Source organism: Dysidea avara, chromosome 9, assembly GCF_963678975.1.
Source record: "Dysidea avara chromosome 9, odDysAvar1.4, whole genome shotgun sequence".
NCBI classification, from domain to species: domain Eukaryota; kingdom Metazoa; phylum Porifera; class Demospongiae; order Dictyoceratida; family Dysideidae; genus Dysidea; species Dysidea avara.
Window position 1 is genome coordinate 4,427,653 of NC_089280.1, and position 18,382 is coordinate 4,446,034.

The window sequence follows — 18,382 nt, forward strand, 5'->3', positions numbered from 1 at the left end:
CAAGGTTTCAGCAAAATCATTTACAGTTAATATCAGTTGGGACTTGCATGATCTTAAGCGACGAAAGCCATGTTGTTGGTCACATAAAATGTTATGGTGAGATAAATGAGCAAATACATGTGAATAAACTATGTGTTCCAGAATTTTTGAACAAATGCAAGTCAAGGAAACGGGTCTGTAGTTATTAGGGATAGCACGGTTATCCTTCTTAAAAATAGGTACAATATATGCCCTTTTCCAATCAGATGGTAAAGAACACTGGTTTAACGATGCTTGGAAAACAACAGTAAGTGAGGGATTGCTCGAAGGAGAAGATTAGTAAACGTCTGCGGAGAGGCCAGGTGCCACTTTACTGGTAAACAACAACATTACAAGTATGTTTAAATGTTTGTAACTGTGTACTTTGTGTGTAGGATATGCGCTCCAGGCGTCACGCAGTGAACAACCAGCTGATGACCAGTTGGGATACCAGCTGATAACCAGTTGGGATACCAGCTGATACGCTCATAAAAAACCAGCTGGAACAACAAGGTAATGAGTAATGTAATACTTGTACCAGTAGTTGTATTATACATCTTCATCCTTCATCTGGCTTGCTAGCGGCTGGAATTATTTTCCACTCGGCTTAACTACTACTCTACTGTGAGTCTGTACGAATAGCTAAACAAGAAACCGATGCAGTGCTGCATATACAACAATGTGTAACTATCTCCTGTATGTTGTGCATGGCTGTATGCATAATATTATAGACTGTAATCACTGTGCCAATGCCACACCGCTGATATACTGGTACATCACCAGTGGCCTCTAGTTACAACAGAGTCTGTTGTGCCATATTGGCTTGATTGGGTTCAATTGCTAATTGTGCCTCATCATATCCCTTATTCTGCATAGCCTCACTTCACTACTGAGTCATCTTCAGAGACACGTCACACCTACAATATATAGTTACTTTCAATATATCTAACTTAACTTGGTTTTTGTGTAGGTTGTGTTTTAGTATTGTGGTTTTCTGATGCCAGTTAAACTCCCTTGCCTGTGTACATCTGCATATATATCATTTCCACCGGTACACACACACTGCTCTGAGTGCTGCCTATGGCACTGTTTATACTTGCCCAATGGATAGGTTGCAACGTTGGTGTATGTACTTGGTTGTATGTGACGCGGTCCTAGATAAATAATAATAATAATAATAAGTCATCTCTTAGATACTCAACTGTCTACTTACCACCAACATTGGATTATTCTATAATTAACCTTTTTATTCAATCAACAATCCACAAAGAGTTTATAAAACTATCAGCTTGCACCTTGGCTTGCAGTGACTCCTCAGCAATACTTCAGATCGACAATTGTGACAAGCGCCTCTGAAATTAATTTTGTAGTGTTTGTGACTGACATAGAAGTAAATTACACAAGTAAGAATGCACTGCTGGAATGTTTCAAGCATGTCTAAAAATGTTCTGAAACTCAATCTCAGAGTGTTAGTTTCAAAAAATTTTCTGGAGCCCAACCCCGTAATTTAGCATGCTTTGCATGCTCAACTTTAATTTAATTTTTATCTTTACCATTAACTGGGTCCCCCAACCATGAGATGCTTGCCATATGAGTATCATAGATAATATTACATGATCTATGCTGGTATATGGCGGATGAATTTCATCAACATACTGGTGCAGCTGCTCCTTCGCAAAAAGAGGAAGAGTCTGGTCACTCACTCTAGAATTCAAAATTTGTAGCATGTTACAGAAACAGGTAATCAGATTACATTATTGGTAATTAAATTTTTTCTGACATTTGTTTTGGTGTTACCATAGGCACTCTAGTGCTACATAATGAGTGAAGACTTTGGAACAAAGTTTAGTGAAGATGCAATATGATTAGGCTGCTTTTAATCATCAATAGGGTTTGGTTGAAAGAACAAATGATGGAGGGCCTTTTAGTTGGAACTGATTTACTTGCGATGCTGCATAATCAATATGGAAAGAATCTTTAATTCTGTTAGCAATGACTTGTTAGCCTATTTTTTGAAAAACTACCTACTTTGTATGGTTGTGGGATGTACATTCTTTCTGCCATTATTGTGATGTTATTGTTTTTACATTCCATTGTTAGCTATAACTCTGTAATACTAGAGTGACCAGACCCTTCCTCTTTTTGCAAAGGGATGGCCGTGCCACTATACTAATCATCACTATTAAGCTAAACCTACTGGATGCAGCTATTTGACTAAAATACAGTCACGAAATACAAACTGAATGGCTTTTTGTATAATATGCAAATTCAGCCACATATAAGGTTACCACTTACCTGAATGCAGTAAAGTAAGTCAATAAGCAACACAGCTAGTTCCATCCAGTAAGTGTGATAGATATTAAAAGAGTGTCTACATTTGTAATGACTAATCTAGAGATTTTATGTTTTGATGCAGGCAGCCGGGTGGCCAGAAACTGGTATACCAATTGGAGTGGCCTTAGAAATATGTACTCACTAGTATTGTGTTCAGCAATAAAAATTAATCATATGTTTTACAGATTGTTTGCCATCTAGTAGTGACCCAGCAGGTCGAAAATAAATAGTTAAAAGCATAAATCATTTCAGCTGCAACTGACTGCTTTGTTAGAGTTTATATGACTGCTCCACTATTAGAGTAGCTACTGTAGCTATCTTGATCTTGACAAGTGTAAAAGCTGAAATTGTGATGGAGCTCCATTTCCTTCCTCACTATTATCCATTTCCTTCCTCTTCACTCCATCAGATACAGTATTAACAATTCCAAGGTGTATGTGTGTGTGTGTGGGCCTATTAATTGAAAGAGCATATGGCCTGGTAATCTAAAGTTTGGTGCCCAGTTGCTATTGTTGAGGAAGAAACTTTACTACTCTCATTGCTTTAGTCTCCCAGCCATTTAAATGGGAACCTGGTGACCTGTTGTCAACTGGGGAAACAGCCCACCTAACAGTGAAGTGCAGTATAGAAACTGAAGGTACATACCTGAATACAGCCGCTGCTAGGCAACAGTGTATTTTCATGTCCATGGTTTGGGTACAATTATACGTATTATGAACAACTGCATGTAACTGATCTTGAATAATATGTTTTTTGTTATAATGATATCCAGTACAGGTATATTACATCATAACACATATGCATTCACATTGGCAGGGATGTATCCAGGATTTTTCAAAAGGGGTTTCCAGATTTAGTAGTGAGTTATTGATGCAAGGGTCTGGGGTACAGCCCCAGTTATTAACAGATTTTGCACGCCAAATGCTTCAAAATTTACTCTCTATTAATATATGCTTGATTCAAGTCCTAGCTATTGATTATGGTTATTCAGGAGTATTGTATTCCAAATAGCTATATCCTATACTCCAGTTAAACTAGTTTTGCATTTACATTATTTATACCTGCAATCTGTTATGAATGTTCTATTAGAATACATCTGACTGCTTTATTAGAGTATCCAATCTTTATTAACACTGTTCCATTTGTAGTTAACTTCATACTCTTGTTCTCCCTAAAACTCAATTTCCTATTACATGCACCGTAGCTCTGCTCTATTTCTATCTTTCTAGTGTGCAGCCAAACTATGAAGGTTTGGTGTTGTTGCTGAAAGCTCACAAGTTGAAATTTCAAGGCAGGTTCTGAAACTCCCTAAATACACCCCTGACATTGGAATAATGTACTGTATGTGTATACCAACTTACTCCCAACTGTAAATTGAATTAGTGGACTCCATCCATAATATGTTTGATTATAATATACATCTCTTCTAATCAAAGTATAATGACCCCTTTCTACATTTATTCGATAACGTGAGTGATTTAGTTGTGTGTAGCCTACTATATTTCCTGTGGAAATGGAAATTCCATTGATAAAGCTGATGTTTCCAATCCAATAAGTATTGCCATCATTTTCATATCGGGTAACATGACTCTCACTCAGATGAATTTGTTTACGTATATAATAACCGATAGAATCTTGGTCCCAGATTTGAATAGATGGATAATGATAGTAATGGTGTTCATTTGACAAATTCATGCTAACTGCAATTCCCATAATTGTGCCATAGCAGCTAAAATTATAACCCTTAACAATTACTATCTCTGTACGGTTAGGTTCCTCATAAGGTTGCTGAAAACTACCAGTCTTCCAAATATCAACATCATCAATACACCCTAGTACACCTATTGGTAGAGATAAAAGTATACTGATGTATTGCAGCCATGAGAAACTTGTACAACTACACTGAGGTAACCATTGCCAGTTGAATAACCTTGAATGTAAAGTTAAAAATAATGTGAAGTATCTATATTATACATAAATATGATAGCCAGAGATGGTAGTAAATATGTCAAGGGCATAAGATTCAGTAGAACGTTTTCAGGATTTAGCTGTTAATCCAACAAGTGTACAGTGGAACCCCTCTAAGACAGACACCATTAGGGAAAGGAAATTTGTCCTTTATATGGAGGTGTCCTATTTAAGAGGTATTCTAAAATTATCAGTTTTGATGCATGAAACTAGACGAAGTGGTGGGGCAAGATGGGTTATGGTACCATGTGAACCAGATACAGTATAATCGGTTTAATAGCAACAGAAGTGATGTTATTGAACATGAGTTACCTATGGTGTGTGGCCTCAACTACACTATCTAGATAATTAGGCACCACATGCTTCCATAAAGACTTGTCCGGATTATTCCGTATTTGAGCTGGTTGGCTATACAGATTATGTAGTTTATCCTGTAGTGCAATTTGTGCAGTTTATTCTTAAAGTGCACCAGCTACTATTTTCAGAACACCTGGGTAAGAACATTATGATTAACAGCAGTACACATTCATATGGCTTCTCATAACTTTGACACTTTGTAGATTAGGCAATACAGAAACAGTGCTTTCTGCATTAAATTATGTAGCTAGTTCGATCGATTGCTGTAACTGGCAATCAACCTTTCTTACTCGTGTCCGCGTTTAGCGAGGTGTTATACTGTAGTGCTTTCCATATACCTCCAGTGCCTAACTGGTAAAGTAGATAATAACAATATCTGGGAATTGTACACTGTCTGTTTTATGGAACAGAGAAGTGTCTGCTATTGAAGGGGCATTAATACACACAGGTATTGGAAGTTGCATTTGGGACTTTATATTTGTCCGTTAATTATAAAGAGGCTGTCCACCATTCAGGGGTGTCCGTTAAGAGGGATTCCACTGTATGTGCTATAATATAATACTCTCAATAGCAGCTTGACGTATTGTATTCAAATATGTCAAGCGAGTAGCCAATAGAATTAGTATTACACTTGTTTGTCAAGGTCCCTTGACAAAAATCTGTAACACTAATTTGATTGGGTAAAATACTGTGGTGTGTTTCTATTACAAGTAAATGTCCAACTTGATAACTAGTGTTACCATAGTGATAGATACCTCAAGGCATAGCAACAATATGGTTGCCTAGCAATGGTTGCTAGGCAATCATTGCTAAGTGTGTTTGTTCTTTTACAGTGGTTATTTTTGAATTTCTGTTGGACTTTATATTTGCCTGTTAATTATAAAGAGGTTGTCCGCCATTCAGGGGTGTACTGTACTACTGTACTGTACTATACTGTACTGTACAGCTATCATGAGTTTTGACAACTACTAACCTGAATAAAGAGTAATGCAAATTGCAAGTGAATTGGGCAAATTCATGGGTATCATTACAGAATAACTGCTGCTCTTGTTTTAAATCTGAGTAAATAGCAGAATCAAACCTGAAACAAAAAGTTCAGCATATGAAATGTACAACTGAACATGATGATATTTGGCCAAAAATACTAAATGCACATACTGTATTACGTATGTATATCCATACATAAGAGAGTTTACAAGTCATTATCCTGCTCTTGGTAATAAGACATGGATTTCACAACATATCTTTCAGGCTGGGTGTCCAGGACATTAGTAGGAGATTCTAACATTTTCATGCATGGGTTTCATTTAATTCCATTTATGTTTCAATGTGGGATAAGCAAGCAGCATAAAAAATTGGAACACTACATATACCGGAATTGCATATTAATTTTATGCATCACATGTGTATCAATAGCAGTTCTTCTAAACCTTTTCAGTTTATCCACACAAAATCAGTTAAATTGTGAAAAATGGTATAGGTCATTGTAAGCTTGTGTCCCTCCTTTGGCAGTGTCTGGATCCACCACTGCTGTATCTCCATCAGTTTTCAAACCATCAAAACTACAATGATCAGCCCACAGTATGTACACACTGAATTACCTTGTAGCCATGAGCAAAGATATATCTTTTTTACATGAATTTCATACGTAGCACTGTGGATATTTAGAGCAAACTTTGAAAGTTAATTCACCTTTAACACTTCACTTTGCACAAAAGTTTGCAGAGTGAAGTGAAGTTGAGTTCACTTTGCACTTGAGTTACATGTTTATGCTTTATAACAATTTTGCAAAGTGTACAAAAAGAAATTGAAGCCCCTGTAGACCCCTTACAGCTTAAGAAAAAAGCACTGAAAGAAAAAATGAAATTTTGAACATCCATATCACACAAACTGCTAGTGTGAATATAATCAAATTTTTGTATGCCCTACCTTACCTGGTGGACAGCCATAATGCAAAAATAGTGTGCTTTGGAGAAGGGGCCATGGAGCTATGCATGCATGAAAAAGCTGTTTTCTTTCTTTTTGTCAATGTGCAGAAAAGGAAATTTAGAATATTCAATCCTTCTAGGAAAATTCCAATGCATGTGTATTATGGCATTATGTGTTATGCTTAGCATGCATGCACTCTTAACCAGAAAATTTAAATTCTGGAGCAAAAGTTACAAAATTGACAAATGTACACATCAAGACACACTGTTGTGTAGCAAAGAAAGCCAGCACAGTATATTCTGGTATCACAACAAATGTAGGTGTATGTGGCTTCAGTTTTTAACAATTCAACTTCAGCAGCCATCAGATCAAGTACCTATGTATTTAGCATTGCATTACATGTGTATTTAGCGTTGCATTACATGTTGCAGTGTACAACTACGTAGCTAGTACTAAATTCATAGCCATTCTTACATTCAAGAGCACACATAACACTCATGATCAAAACACTACAGATAGCTGCACAGCGTCTGCAACACAAACAACTAATGACACTGAAAAACACATGTACAAATACATATGCCTCCAATGATGATTTGATTGCATACTCTTGTTTAATGGTATACCGTATATATAGCTATATCATGATGAGAGATGTCTTAATATACAACATACGTACACGGGTCTACACTCAGGGGTACCATGCACTGACTGATACCAAGAGTTCATAATAGAGTACTCACCGGGTGGACAGTACAGGAGCCCTGAGAAGATTTAAACTATTAAATGCAGAAAAGTTCAGTTTAGGCAAACTGATAGATCTCAGTCCGGGTAGGCTCTAGAATTAAATATCCAGGAGATAGCAGTGTGAGCAGCCTGCTCAAACAGGGATCTTACAGTCTTCTTTGTCACTTCACAAGCATTTGCCACTTGGGCAATTGTGTCTGGCATAAAGTGGCCTAAACAACCAATCTTGATGGAAATGAGATTAACAGGTACGCCAGAAGGCTAAAGATTGTATTGTAAACAGCTATACCAATCTTCCTTCCACCTATAGCCAGGTTCATAGGAGTTAGTAGTGTATCACAACCAGCACGTAGCAAGAAGGAGGGCTGTTTTTCAGGGAGGCCATACATCAATCTCTTCCATAAAGGACAAGCTAGTTTCAGAGTGATAATATTCTAAAAATTTATTGAATAGTTAATGTCTCGAATTTTGATTCCCAATAATCAATGTGAGCGCAACGTAAATTATGACTTGCATGGTTCTTGAATGTAGCAGAGTGGGCATTGGCAACTGAAGCTTTAGCAGCAGAAGAGTTAAGGACAGTGGAGACATGAAAAAAAATTTATATAAGAAAAACTTAAGAATTATAAATTAGAGTAGGGACAGTGTATAGTGCTGTAATAAAAAGTACTGAACCAAGCTGGATAATAGTAGTACGTAATGTCCAAATATTGTATAATAATAATAAGTGAATATCCATACTGTACAATTTTAAATTCTTAATTTTTTCTTATACTTGTTTGTGAATTTTTTTTGCAAGCTCATTACCACTAAATAGCCTGTTTTTCACAAAACCAGTCACAATATTTTAAGAGTTAATCACAGCACTATTATACTAGATTATGACTCATACAATGACAACTGATTAGTGGGTGTGGCTCTACATAAGCCTACAGACAATAATGGATTCGTGCATACCTACAGACTGATGAATGGGCGTGGCTACCATATGTCTACAGACAGTAATACTTACGTAAGTGGTCATGGCTCATGAAAGAACCAGGGCTATACTATGACGTGTTACTACACATCCACATCATTACACTAATTAACTTAGCATGTGGGGTCAGACCCAGATAATCTGTAAAGCGGGACCTGTATGACCCGACTCGGTTTTAACATTGTACTAAACTATATTTATTGACTTACACGTTGCTAGTTCGCCATGAGTTGTTTTCACTGATCAATATCAACTACGTACCAACTTTGAAAACCAGCCAGCCACATGCGTTCAAATAGTTTGGTGCAATGACCACATGTATTCAAATAGTTTGATGCAATATACACTAGTAGATGGAAGTCCTACTTTAGTTTAATAACATTCAGCAGTAGACCCTTGACTGATGGCCATGGTAAAGAAGGATAAAAGGTAAGACAATAGTGCAAACATTGTATGTATCAATATACCAAAGATTTTTTCTTAAGCGAACTAGAAATGTTTCTGCAAAAGAACTAGGGCTGTAGCTGTAGCCAGTTTTCCGCTACGCTTGACTGAAGGAATCAGGCAGGCAGGCAGGCAAGCAGTAGAATAATCTGTTGAATAAATTTTTAAAAAATCTGTAGCAATTTGATGGAAACGTTTCGGGTCAACCTGAAGACACTTTTGGGCTTGATTCGTGCCTTCGATGTCCCTACTATACAGTACTATCATACTATATGATACTTTTACCGAATTTACACTTAGTGAGTCCAGCCAGACACAGCCAACCATTAGGCGACTGCGGGGACTATCCCTACTGGTCACTGCTTTTCAGCAGAGCGGGCTGGATTTAGTTTCAGGAGCTCAACATTAAAAGAACTAAACTTTGTTAGTTCAAAAGTCTGTACAACATACAGAACAGTGAAAGTACAGCCTATTTATACTGTACAAAACCCACAAAACTATAAAAATGAATTACCAAATATGGGGTAAACAGGATGTCACTACAGCACATTCCTAGGATGACATAAATCATGCAGTCTTATTAAATGTTCAAATTTGGTATTGTCAGTGATGATGTAAGATGCTATTCCCCTCAGTAATCCTTCATTGGGGAAGAGGTCATAGAAGCTGACGATCCATTTTCAGTCCCTAGTGGGACCCCTTTCTTGTGTCCTGCTCCCTTCTTTCCCCCTTCAGCACTTGCTAGTCTTTGATGTGCCTTCTCTTTGCTGCACTATGGATTGCAGTATAGATTTATCTCGCAACACCACAATCTCATTTCCTCAGCCTCTAACTAATGTGTTGTCTTCAAGCAAACCCCATCTACTGTATGTGAGAGTAAGTTCTTAATGGTGGAATGGATTACCTGATAACATCTTTTTATCACCAAACCTTCTGGCTGCTGTTTTTTACGTCTTGTTGTGTAGTGAATAGTTAACTGTATTTTTATTGTGTAGTATATTTGTTTTTGTATATGTCACCAAGAGTTCATAATATATATATATTAATACCATACCTGTTTCACTGCCCATACAAAAGTCTCAATAGTAGCAGTGAAATTTATCCTGTATTTCACTGGTAGCAGTGAAAAAGTTGTAATTGCAATTTCATTGGCTAGAATTTATGTTAACAATGTAGCGCCAATTAGTGTTTACGTGTGTTTAGTACATAGTGACAAATTGCGTACATAGCAACGCTAATGCATAGCATGCGTATATGCAGCGAGTATGGTATTAACTGGGTATAGCAGTGAAATTTGGGATAAATACTGCTCTTGTTGTATTACTGCTACCCATGCTATTACTAGTACATATTATATTTAGGAGAGCATCCAATGCTGTATTGTCCCTTCAAAATGCACTGCACAGTAATGTTATGCAATAGTCATCATCACCAAAGGTGTTAACTTGCTTCAAGCATGCATGCACCCTCCGATCCGGTGCATGCCTAGCTATATATATGACAAGAAATATATTTATTTATTATCAACTATCATAATTCGCTTTATTTTCGTGCAAAAAAAATTGTGATAAAAATTTTCGTATGATTTACGTGAATGACTGCTCTATTAGAGTAGTTCAATTTTGTGTAAAGCTTTCGTGTAAGAAATTTTTGTACAAATTTTGCATACAAAATTATTTTAACTGGAGAAAGAACACAGAAGGTAGCCTATAGGAACCTATATATATCGCAGTGTATGCCTATAATATAACGAAGTTGCTATTGTTCCGGCAGCCAGAAATATTTTGTCAGTGCTATTGTTTCAGTAGTCCACTAGATTTCTCACTATCAAGCACACTAGTTGTATGCTATGCCCCAAGTATTCAACTTTAGGGCACATGTATAGTAGGTTGCCCCGAGTATTCAACTTTAGGGAACGCATCTAGTAGGTTACCCTGAGTATTCAACTTTAGGGAACGTGTCTAGTAGGTTCCCCCGAGCATTCAACTTTAGGGGATGCGAAAAGTAGTTCTAGTGTTAGGATTAGGGTTGGGTTCAGCTTTAGTTTCTTCTTCACCTTCAATATATACTATATAGAAGTTACTCCACTCGGAGACATATAAGGTAGAACCTAAGGAAGGTAGGTAGCTGGGAGCCACGTAGCACAATGGTTAGGACTCTGGGCTCAAGCACTGGAGATCCTGGGTTCGATGTACGCTCAAGGTATTTTGTGTTTTTCTTTTTTTTTGTTAGAGGACCTTTTTTGTCTAAGTTTTATTATTTTCATGTGACTGCCGGAACAATAACAACAACCATAATGTAACGCATGACATGCAACAAATTGCATGAGAATGACTAGCTATGTCCATGCATGGACCGCCAAGACTGCATGCATGGAGTCTTAAATTTACTAGGCCCGATAGCTATGCTATGCCCCCTCTCTCACATAGCCCACTATGTGGGAGAGACTTGTATGAAGTAATCACTGATCACAAATATTTTTAAGGGTGATAGCTATCACAGTGATATCACTTCCGCACTAACGTTTATTATTATATATTTATATACTCATAACTATTTTAGCTATAGCTATGGCTATACTTGAGCTTACCACAGAACACTATGAGGCCAGGCAGAACAACCAACTGCCTTGATTAGTATGTAATTTTAACAGAGTGTGGCTGGCAGTCCGGTCTATATGTAGCTACCTATGTGATCTCTCTCCTTAAAGTACAAGTTATGGCGCCTAGCTAGCTACAGATATGACAGATATCCTGCATCAATCCGGCAATGAAATAGCTAAGCAGCCAGTCAGCCACTTAGCACTGGTAACTAGCTATATTTTCATGTAGCTGCCAGCCGCGCTCTGTTAAAACTACGTACTAATCAAGACAGTTGGTTGTTCTGCCTGGCCTCATAGTGTTCTGCGAAAAATCGTTATCCTCCAATCAACTGCCTAACTATTGTCATGTGTTAGGCTAAGTGTTGTGAATGGACATGATTCAAATTTTGTGCAAGTTCAGTCAGGTGTTTCCCAAAGAACTGTTCTTGGCCCATTGATGTTTTTGCTCTACATTAATGACATCAAGTGTGGCATCTCATCCCATTTGAAACTTTTTGCAGATGATTGTATATTATATTGAGCCATCAATAGTTAGCAAGATCAATAATTATTACAACATGACCTCAATCTTATAATAAAGTGGACTGAAACTTGGTTAATGGAATTAAACACTTCCAAGTGTGTGGTACTTACCTGTAGTAGACTAACATCTTCCTCTACTTTCAACTATACTATCAGAAATCACTTTTTGCAGCGAGTTACCCAACACCCTTATTTAGGAATTCTCTTTGACTCTAAAATGTCATTTTCACCACATATCAATCAAGTTATCTCTAAAGCAACAAGGATGCTAAAATTTGTTAAACGTAACCTTTACAGATGTTCTGCAGAAACTAAATCTTTAGCTTACACCAGTATAGTGAGACCACTGCTAGAATATGGATTGGCAGTATGGGATCCCTACTTACAGAAGAACATACAAAGTATAGAAATGGTACAACGACATGCTGCTCGTTGGGTCAAGTCAGACTACCGATATGACAGCAGTGTTACATCTATGTTAGCAGATCTACTATGGCCACCGACGATATGTGACTAGATTAAAACTATTCTACAACATTGTTTACTCCTCATCAGTCTTAACAGTCCCAAATTACTTCACTAACACCACATATCCCACCCGCCGCCACCACCCTTTCCATTTTGAGATTCCGTTTGCTAAAACAGATCATTATAAATTCAGTTATTACCCCAAATCTATCCGCAACTGGAACAATTTACCCACTGACACTATTGAATCCCAATCTTTACAAGTATTTTTAGATAAATTATAACTGACTCTTATCTATGTGATTTGTAATGTTTTCCTTATCTGAACATATCAGTTTGTAACTGTGTTTTCAGTAATCATAATCATAATCATAAGTGTAACTTGAATAACACCAGCGTGGCTGTCAAGTTTGTCACTTTCTTCTGGTAGAAAACAGTACAAATGTCTTAAAATCATGTGATTTTTCGTTGCAGCGGTTTGTGGGTCTTCATAAGGTAAGTGTTCCTATTATGGGACACTTAAAGATGATTGAATATTACTGCATACAGGTAACTCATAGGGACTTAAATTTTGGATCAAAGACTCATCAATTAGTCTATTAACTTTAGTAAAAAAATTAGCCATATAGTTTAATCCAATGATGAGGTGTCTCAATGTTGTTGGTGTACATAATTATGAGACAGTGTTAGTATTATGAGACAGCAAACTATTTCAGTATCCTCTAACTTAGAGCAGAAAGCACATAAAGCAATAAAATTTGGACCAGGTATACACCAATATGTTCCATATAGAATATTAAAATTTGACGGATATTGCTTGCAAGTGAGCAAAATTTCTTTGTATTTCCTGACATATAAATGTCCATAATTATGAGACAGCTGATCATATTATGAGACAGTTCTACTTTTATACACTGACAGTTGCAAATAGCTTCTAATTTATGTGAAGGTACACTAAAACAAAGTATATTGACAGTCAGTGTAGTACAATTCCAATGCAGAGGCAGATATAACCACTGTATGTGTTTCCTAATGTTACTGAAACATGCCGAAACTAACTCCTTAGCTGAGTGATTACTTTTTCTACCTTTTGGATAATAGATGATGTTTCAAACAACATGTTATGAAGATGAGATACTACACACGATTGCATTTCCGCTTTTTACAGTGTCATCTTTAGACAGCAAAATTAAGCTTGATTTACAAGGTTTTAAGCTATATTGACACCTTCAACAATTCTCATGCACACTATTTAGCTAAAAATTTTACACACTTGTGATAACTGGCATGTCAAAACACCTTTATAACATGCTACGCACACTGAAGTAAGTGCCTAATTGTAATTATAGCTCAATTATCAAAGTGTCTCATAATACATACGGACTGTCTCATATTAGGGACACTTACCTTATGCCACGATATTCACTCTCAATATTGTTCAAGTAGTCTATCATCAACTCAAAGTATCGGTGGTTTGATTTTATTGGTCGGTTTCTGGTAGCAGCACGATCTGTGCGGCTTTTTGGTGACAAACAAAATGTTTCTTCTCTGGAGCACAGGAAAAGCAGAGCAGCAATTGTGCCATGGGTCAGCAATGACCAGTACTAGGTAAAGTACACCTGTACCTACATGCGGAGTATGGTTAAAATTGAAGCTTGTTAGCCATCTGGCTGAACCATCTATATGCTGAAATTCAGCCAAAACGATGTGATTTTTGCAAACAAATACCAGAATGGTTGATAAATCAGTGTAAAAGTCTTCAACAGCAAGGATAGGAAGCTTATAAATACCGGCTATCTCGCCCAGTAAACGCATAGAGCAATATCCAATGCATGAAATAGGCACTCACATGATCGAAATTCAAATCGTGGAAAATACAACCATAATCTATTCCAATGATGATGATGATAACATCATGAAAGTATGACAACATACAAGAGAAAATGGGGGGCCAGACTCAGGGGTACCAAGTTGAAATAACAAGGGCCCTGGCAAGGCATAAATACAAAAAAAAACACACACACACGCACACACACACACACATACACACATTACAACAACACCAAGACACAGTACAGCACAATAATTAGTCCAACAGATCAGTAATGTCCCATGATGTTGAGGATCTGGCATTGAAGATCCTATACGAACAAGATATAGCAACTTTTGCTGCTTGCTGAAGGATGCCACGAATAGAATGTTTTGATTGATGGAACACTTCTGACACTTTTGCTACTGTTGCTGGCATAAACAGCCAACTTCAACTGTCACAAGTTCAACAGAAAGAGATGTACATTTAAGATCTTGTAGCAGTGGGCCATAGCGATCTTGTTTTCTATGGCTAGCAGCTAAAAAGTGGTGTTTGGTACTAGTATAACTACAGAAAGTTCTAATAATGTGATGGAATCGGGTGAGACTAACACCAAGTCTGGTCTACTTAACGATGTTGAAAGATTAGAAGGAATGGTGCTAGGAGGGCTCTCACTAGCAAGATGGCCAGGGAGATCAGCATAAAGCTTAGAACTGGGTGACAAATCTTTCAGAAGACTACGAACAAAAACTTGTAAAACCGAGTCATGGCGCCAAGTGTATCTACCTTGGTCAAGAGCCACAGAACAGCCAGCTAAAACGTGGTTGGTTGTAGGCTGTGTTGCCTTAAAATCACATGACAATAAGTTTGTATACATTAGGTTCACAATCTGAGCCCAGCAGTCTAAGAATGTCATCACAGTATAAGACACACCTGCACTGGCCCAGAACACGCCTGGGTGAAGAATTTACAAAAGGAGTGCACTTCAAGGTTCCTTTGAAAGCGACTTCATCTCGGATTTCATGGGTATTTCCGCAATTTGAATTTCGATCACGTGAGTCCTTATTTCATGCATTGGATTGCTCTATGCGCCTTCTGGGCGAGATAGCCGTATTGTTATGTGTTCATAAGTTTCCTATCCTTGCTGTTGGAGACTATTACACTGATTTATCAACCATTCTGGTATTTGTTTGTAAAAATCGCGTCGCCGTCACAAGTTTGGTCGGATTTCAGCATAGCTATAGCTAGATGGCTCAGCCAGATGGCTAACAAGCTTCAATTATACCCATATTCCGCATGCAGGTACGTTACCTAGTACTGGTCATTGCTGACCTACGGTGCAGTTGCTGCTCTGCTTGTCCTGTGCTCCAGAGAAATTTTGTTTGTCGCTAAAAAGCCGCTCGGATCGTGCTGCCACCAGAAACTGACCAATAAAATCAAACCACCGATACTTTGGGTTGATGACAGACTACTTGAACGATGTTGAGAGTGAATATCGTGGCATACGAAGAGCCCTACGAACCGCTGCAACGAAAAATCACGTGATTTTAAGACATTTGTTTTCTACCAGAAGAAAGTGACAAACTTAGCTGCCACGCTGGTGTTATTCAAGTTAAACTTAGCCTAACACATGACAATAGTTAGGTAGTTGATTGGAGGATATCGATTTTTCGCTAGGTATAACTTAAATAGCACCAGCGTGGCAGCCAAGTTTGTCACTTTCTTCTGGTAGAAAACGATACAAATGTCTTAAAATCACGTGATTTTTCGTTGCAGCGCCGTTTATAGGGTTCTTCGTGTGCCATGATATTCACTCTCAACATTGTTCAAGTAGTCTAATTGGTGGTTTGATTTTATTGGTCAGTTTCTGGTGGCAGCACGATCTGTGCAGCTTTTTGGTGACAGACAAAATGTTTCTTCCTGTGGAGCACAGGACAAGCAGAGCATCAACTGCGCCGTGGGTCAGTAATGACCAGTACTAGGTAAAGTACCTGCATGGGGAGTATGGTTATAATCGAAGTTTGTTAGCCATCTGGCTGAGCCATCTATATGCTGAAATTCGGCCAAAACGATGCGATTTTTTGCAAACAAATACCAGAATGGTTGATACATCAGTGAGACAGTCTCCAACAACAAGGATACGAAGCTTATAAACACCTAACAATACGGCTATCTCGCCCAGTGAACGCATAGAGCAATCCAATGAAAATTGTAATTAGTTAGCTGTATATATTTTGATTTGTATATTGCATTTATACTCGCTGTGCGAGGTCTTGCAATTATGATAATAATAATAATGCATGAAATAGGCACTCACGTGATCTATATTCAAATTTCGGAAAATACAACCATAATCTATTCCAATGGCCTTAAAATCACTTGGAATCAAGTGACAATCAGTTTGTGTGCATTAGGTTTAGCATCTCGATTAGCCCAACAGTCTAAGACTCCGTATAATGCCATCACAGCATAAAACACACCTGCACTGGGTGAACAATTAACGCAAATATTTACAAAAGGTGCACACTGCATGGTTCCTATTCAGAAATGAAAGCAGTTTAATGGGTATTTCCGCGATTTGAATTTCTATCACGTGAGTGCCTATTTCATGCATTAGATTGCTCTATATGCGTTTACTGGGCGAGATAGCCGTTAAGTGTTTATAAGCTTCGTATCCTTGTTGTTGGAGACTGTCTCACTGATGTATCAACCATTCTGGTATTTGTTTGCAAAAACGTCATTTTGGCCGAATTTCAGCATATAGATGGCTCAGCCAGATGGCTAACAAGCTTCAATTATAACCATACTCCGCATGCAGGTACTTTACCTAGTACTGGTCATTGCTGACCCACGGCGCAGTTGCTGCTCTGCTTGTCCTGTGCTCCACAGGAAGAAACATTTTATCTGTCGCCAAAAAGCTGCATAGATCGTGCTGCCACCAGAAACTGACCAATAAAATCAAACCACCAATACTTTGAGTTGATAATAGACTACTTGAACAATGTTGAGAGTGAATATCGTGGCACACGAAGAATCCTATGATCGGCGCTGCAACGAAAAATCACGTGATTTTAAGACATTTGTATGGTTTTCTACCAGAAGAAAGTGACAAACTTGGCTGCCACGCTGGTGCTATTTAAGTTACACTTAGCTTAATACATGACAATAGTTAGGTAGTTGATTGGAGGATATCGATTTTTCGCATTGCGGACCCTAGCTATAGTATAGCTAGCTATAAAATTAGGCTGTTGATATTTAGCCGGTCATTGCAATTTTAAAAAAAAACTTAGAAAAAATCGTGACACAAAAAGTTTAAGAAACGAAGAAAAAAAGTGTGTCGTGACCTAGACTCGAACCCACACATTCAGGTTTAGAGTACCAACGCTCTACCACTGTACCACCGGTGCTTGCTGGCTACTGCTCTTGTTTTTGTACTATTTAATGTTACAAATAGCTATAAAAATACTATATAGTCTAACTATACCAGTGAAGAAGAAACCAAAGCTGAACCCGACCCTAACCCTAACGCTAACCTGACGTTTGCCTGTTAAACGTAATGATGACTTTCACTGCCTGTATGAAGGTAAGTTTTTGGGTGAGTTCGCGAGGCGGGCTAGGGTTGGCCCGGCTTCGCCGGGACGCTAGCTTCGCTCGCTCCAACCCTAGCTCGCCTCGAACTAACCCAAAAACTTACCTTCATACAACTAGTGTGTTTGATACTAGAGTTATAGGTGACACTTCCCAACAAACGACCGGCTAAATAAATATTTGAACCGTGACCGGTGACCGCGGCTAAATATCCACTTCGATAAAATTATTTTCGCTATAGCCCTATATATAGCTAGCTACATAGCTACTAGTTACATTAAACACATACCTTCACGGATGTCCCGGCTGCTGTACTGAGTCTAAATACGTAGTTAATACCCCCTTATGCGATGTTTGTATTCATTTTATAGGTGCATGTGGTCACTGCGTGAAGCCATGTATTTATATAAGCTCCATGCGGATGTTGCATCATGCTAGCTACCTCGAGCTCATGTCTGTCATCATAGATTCTCTACCCACTAGCTATATGTTGCCACTTATCCCTATAGTCCGGCAGACAGCAGGGTGAAGTTTGCAAAATGGTCTATAGTTTATTTCAATGTAGTTTTGGATTGATCTGCAAGGACTAAAAGAAGGGGCTATAGTTGTGGCCACT

At 38.0% G+C, this 18,382-nt stretch overlaps 1 protein-coding gene across 1 annotated transcript in view; it reads right to left on the minus strand.

Annotated features, from left to right (window-relative positions):
- The window catches only part of LOC136265610 (sushi, von Willebrand factor type A, EGF and pentraxin domain-containing protein 1-like), an 82,230-nt gene extending 64,090 nt beyond the window's left edge, over window positions 1-18,140 (minus strand). The window contains exons 1-3 of the mRNA XM_066060495.1: window positions 18,056-18,140; window positions 5,651-5,758; window positions 3,714-4,193 (exon numbers count right to left, since the gene is read on the minus strand). Of these exons, the coding sequence (XP_065916567.1) occupies window positions 3,714-4,193; window positions 5,651-5,705 (535 nt within the window). The 5' untranslated portion in view covers window positions 5,706-5,758; window positions 18,056-18,140. The remainder of the gene's footprint in view (window positions 1-3,713; window positions 4,194-5,650; window positions 5,759-18,055) is intronic.
- Window positions 18,141-18,382: the final 242 nt, after the last annotated feature.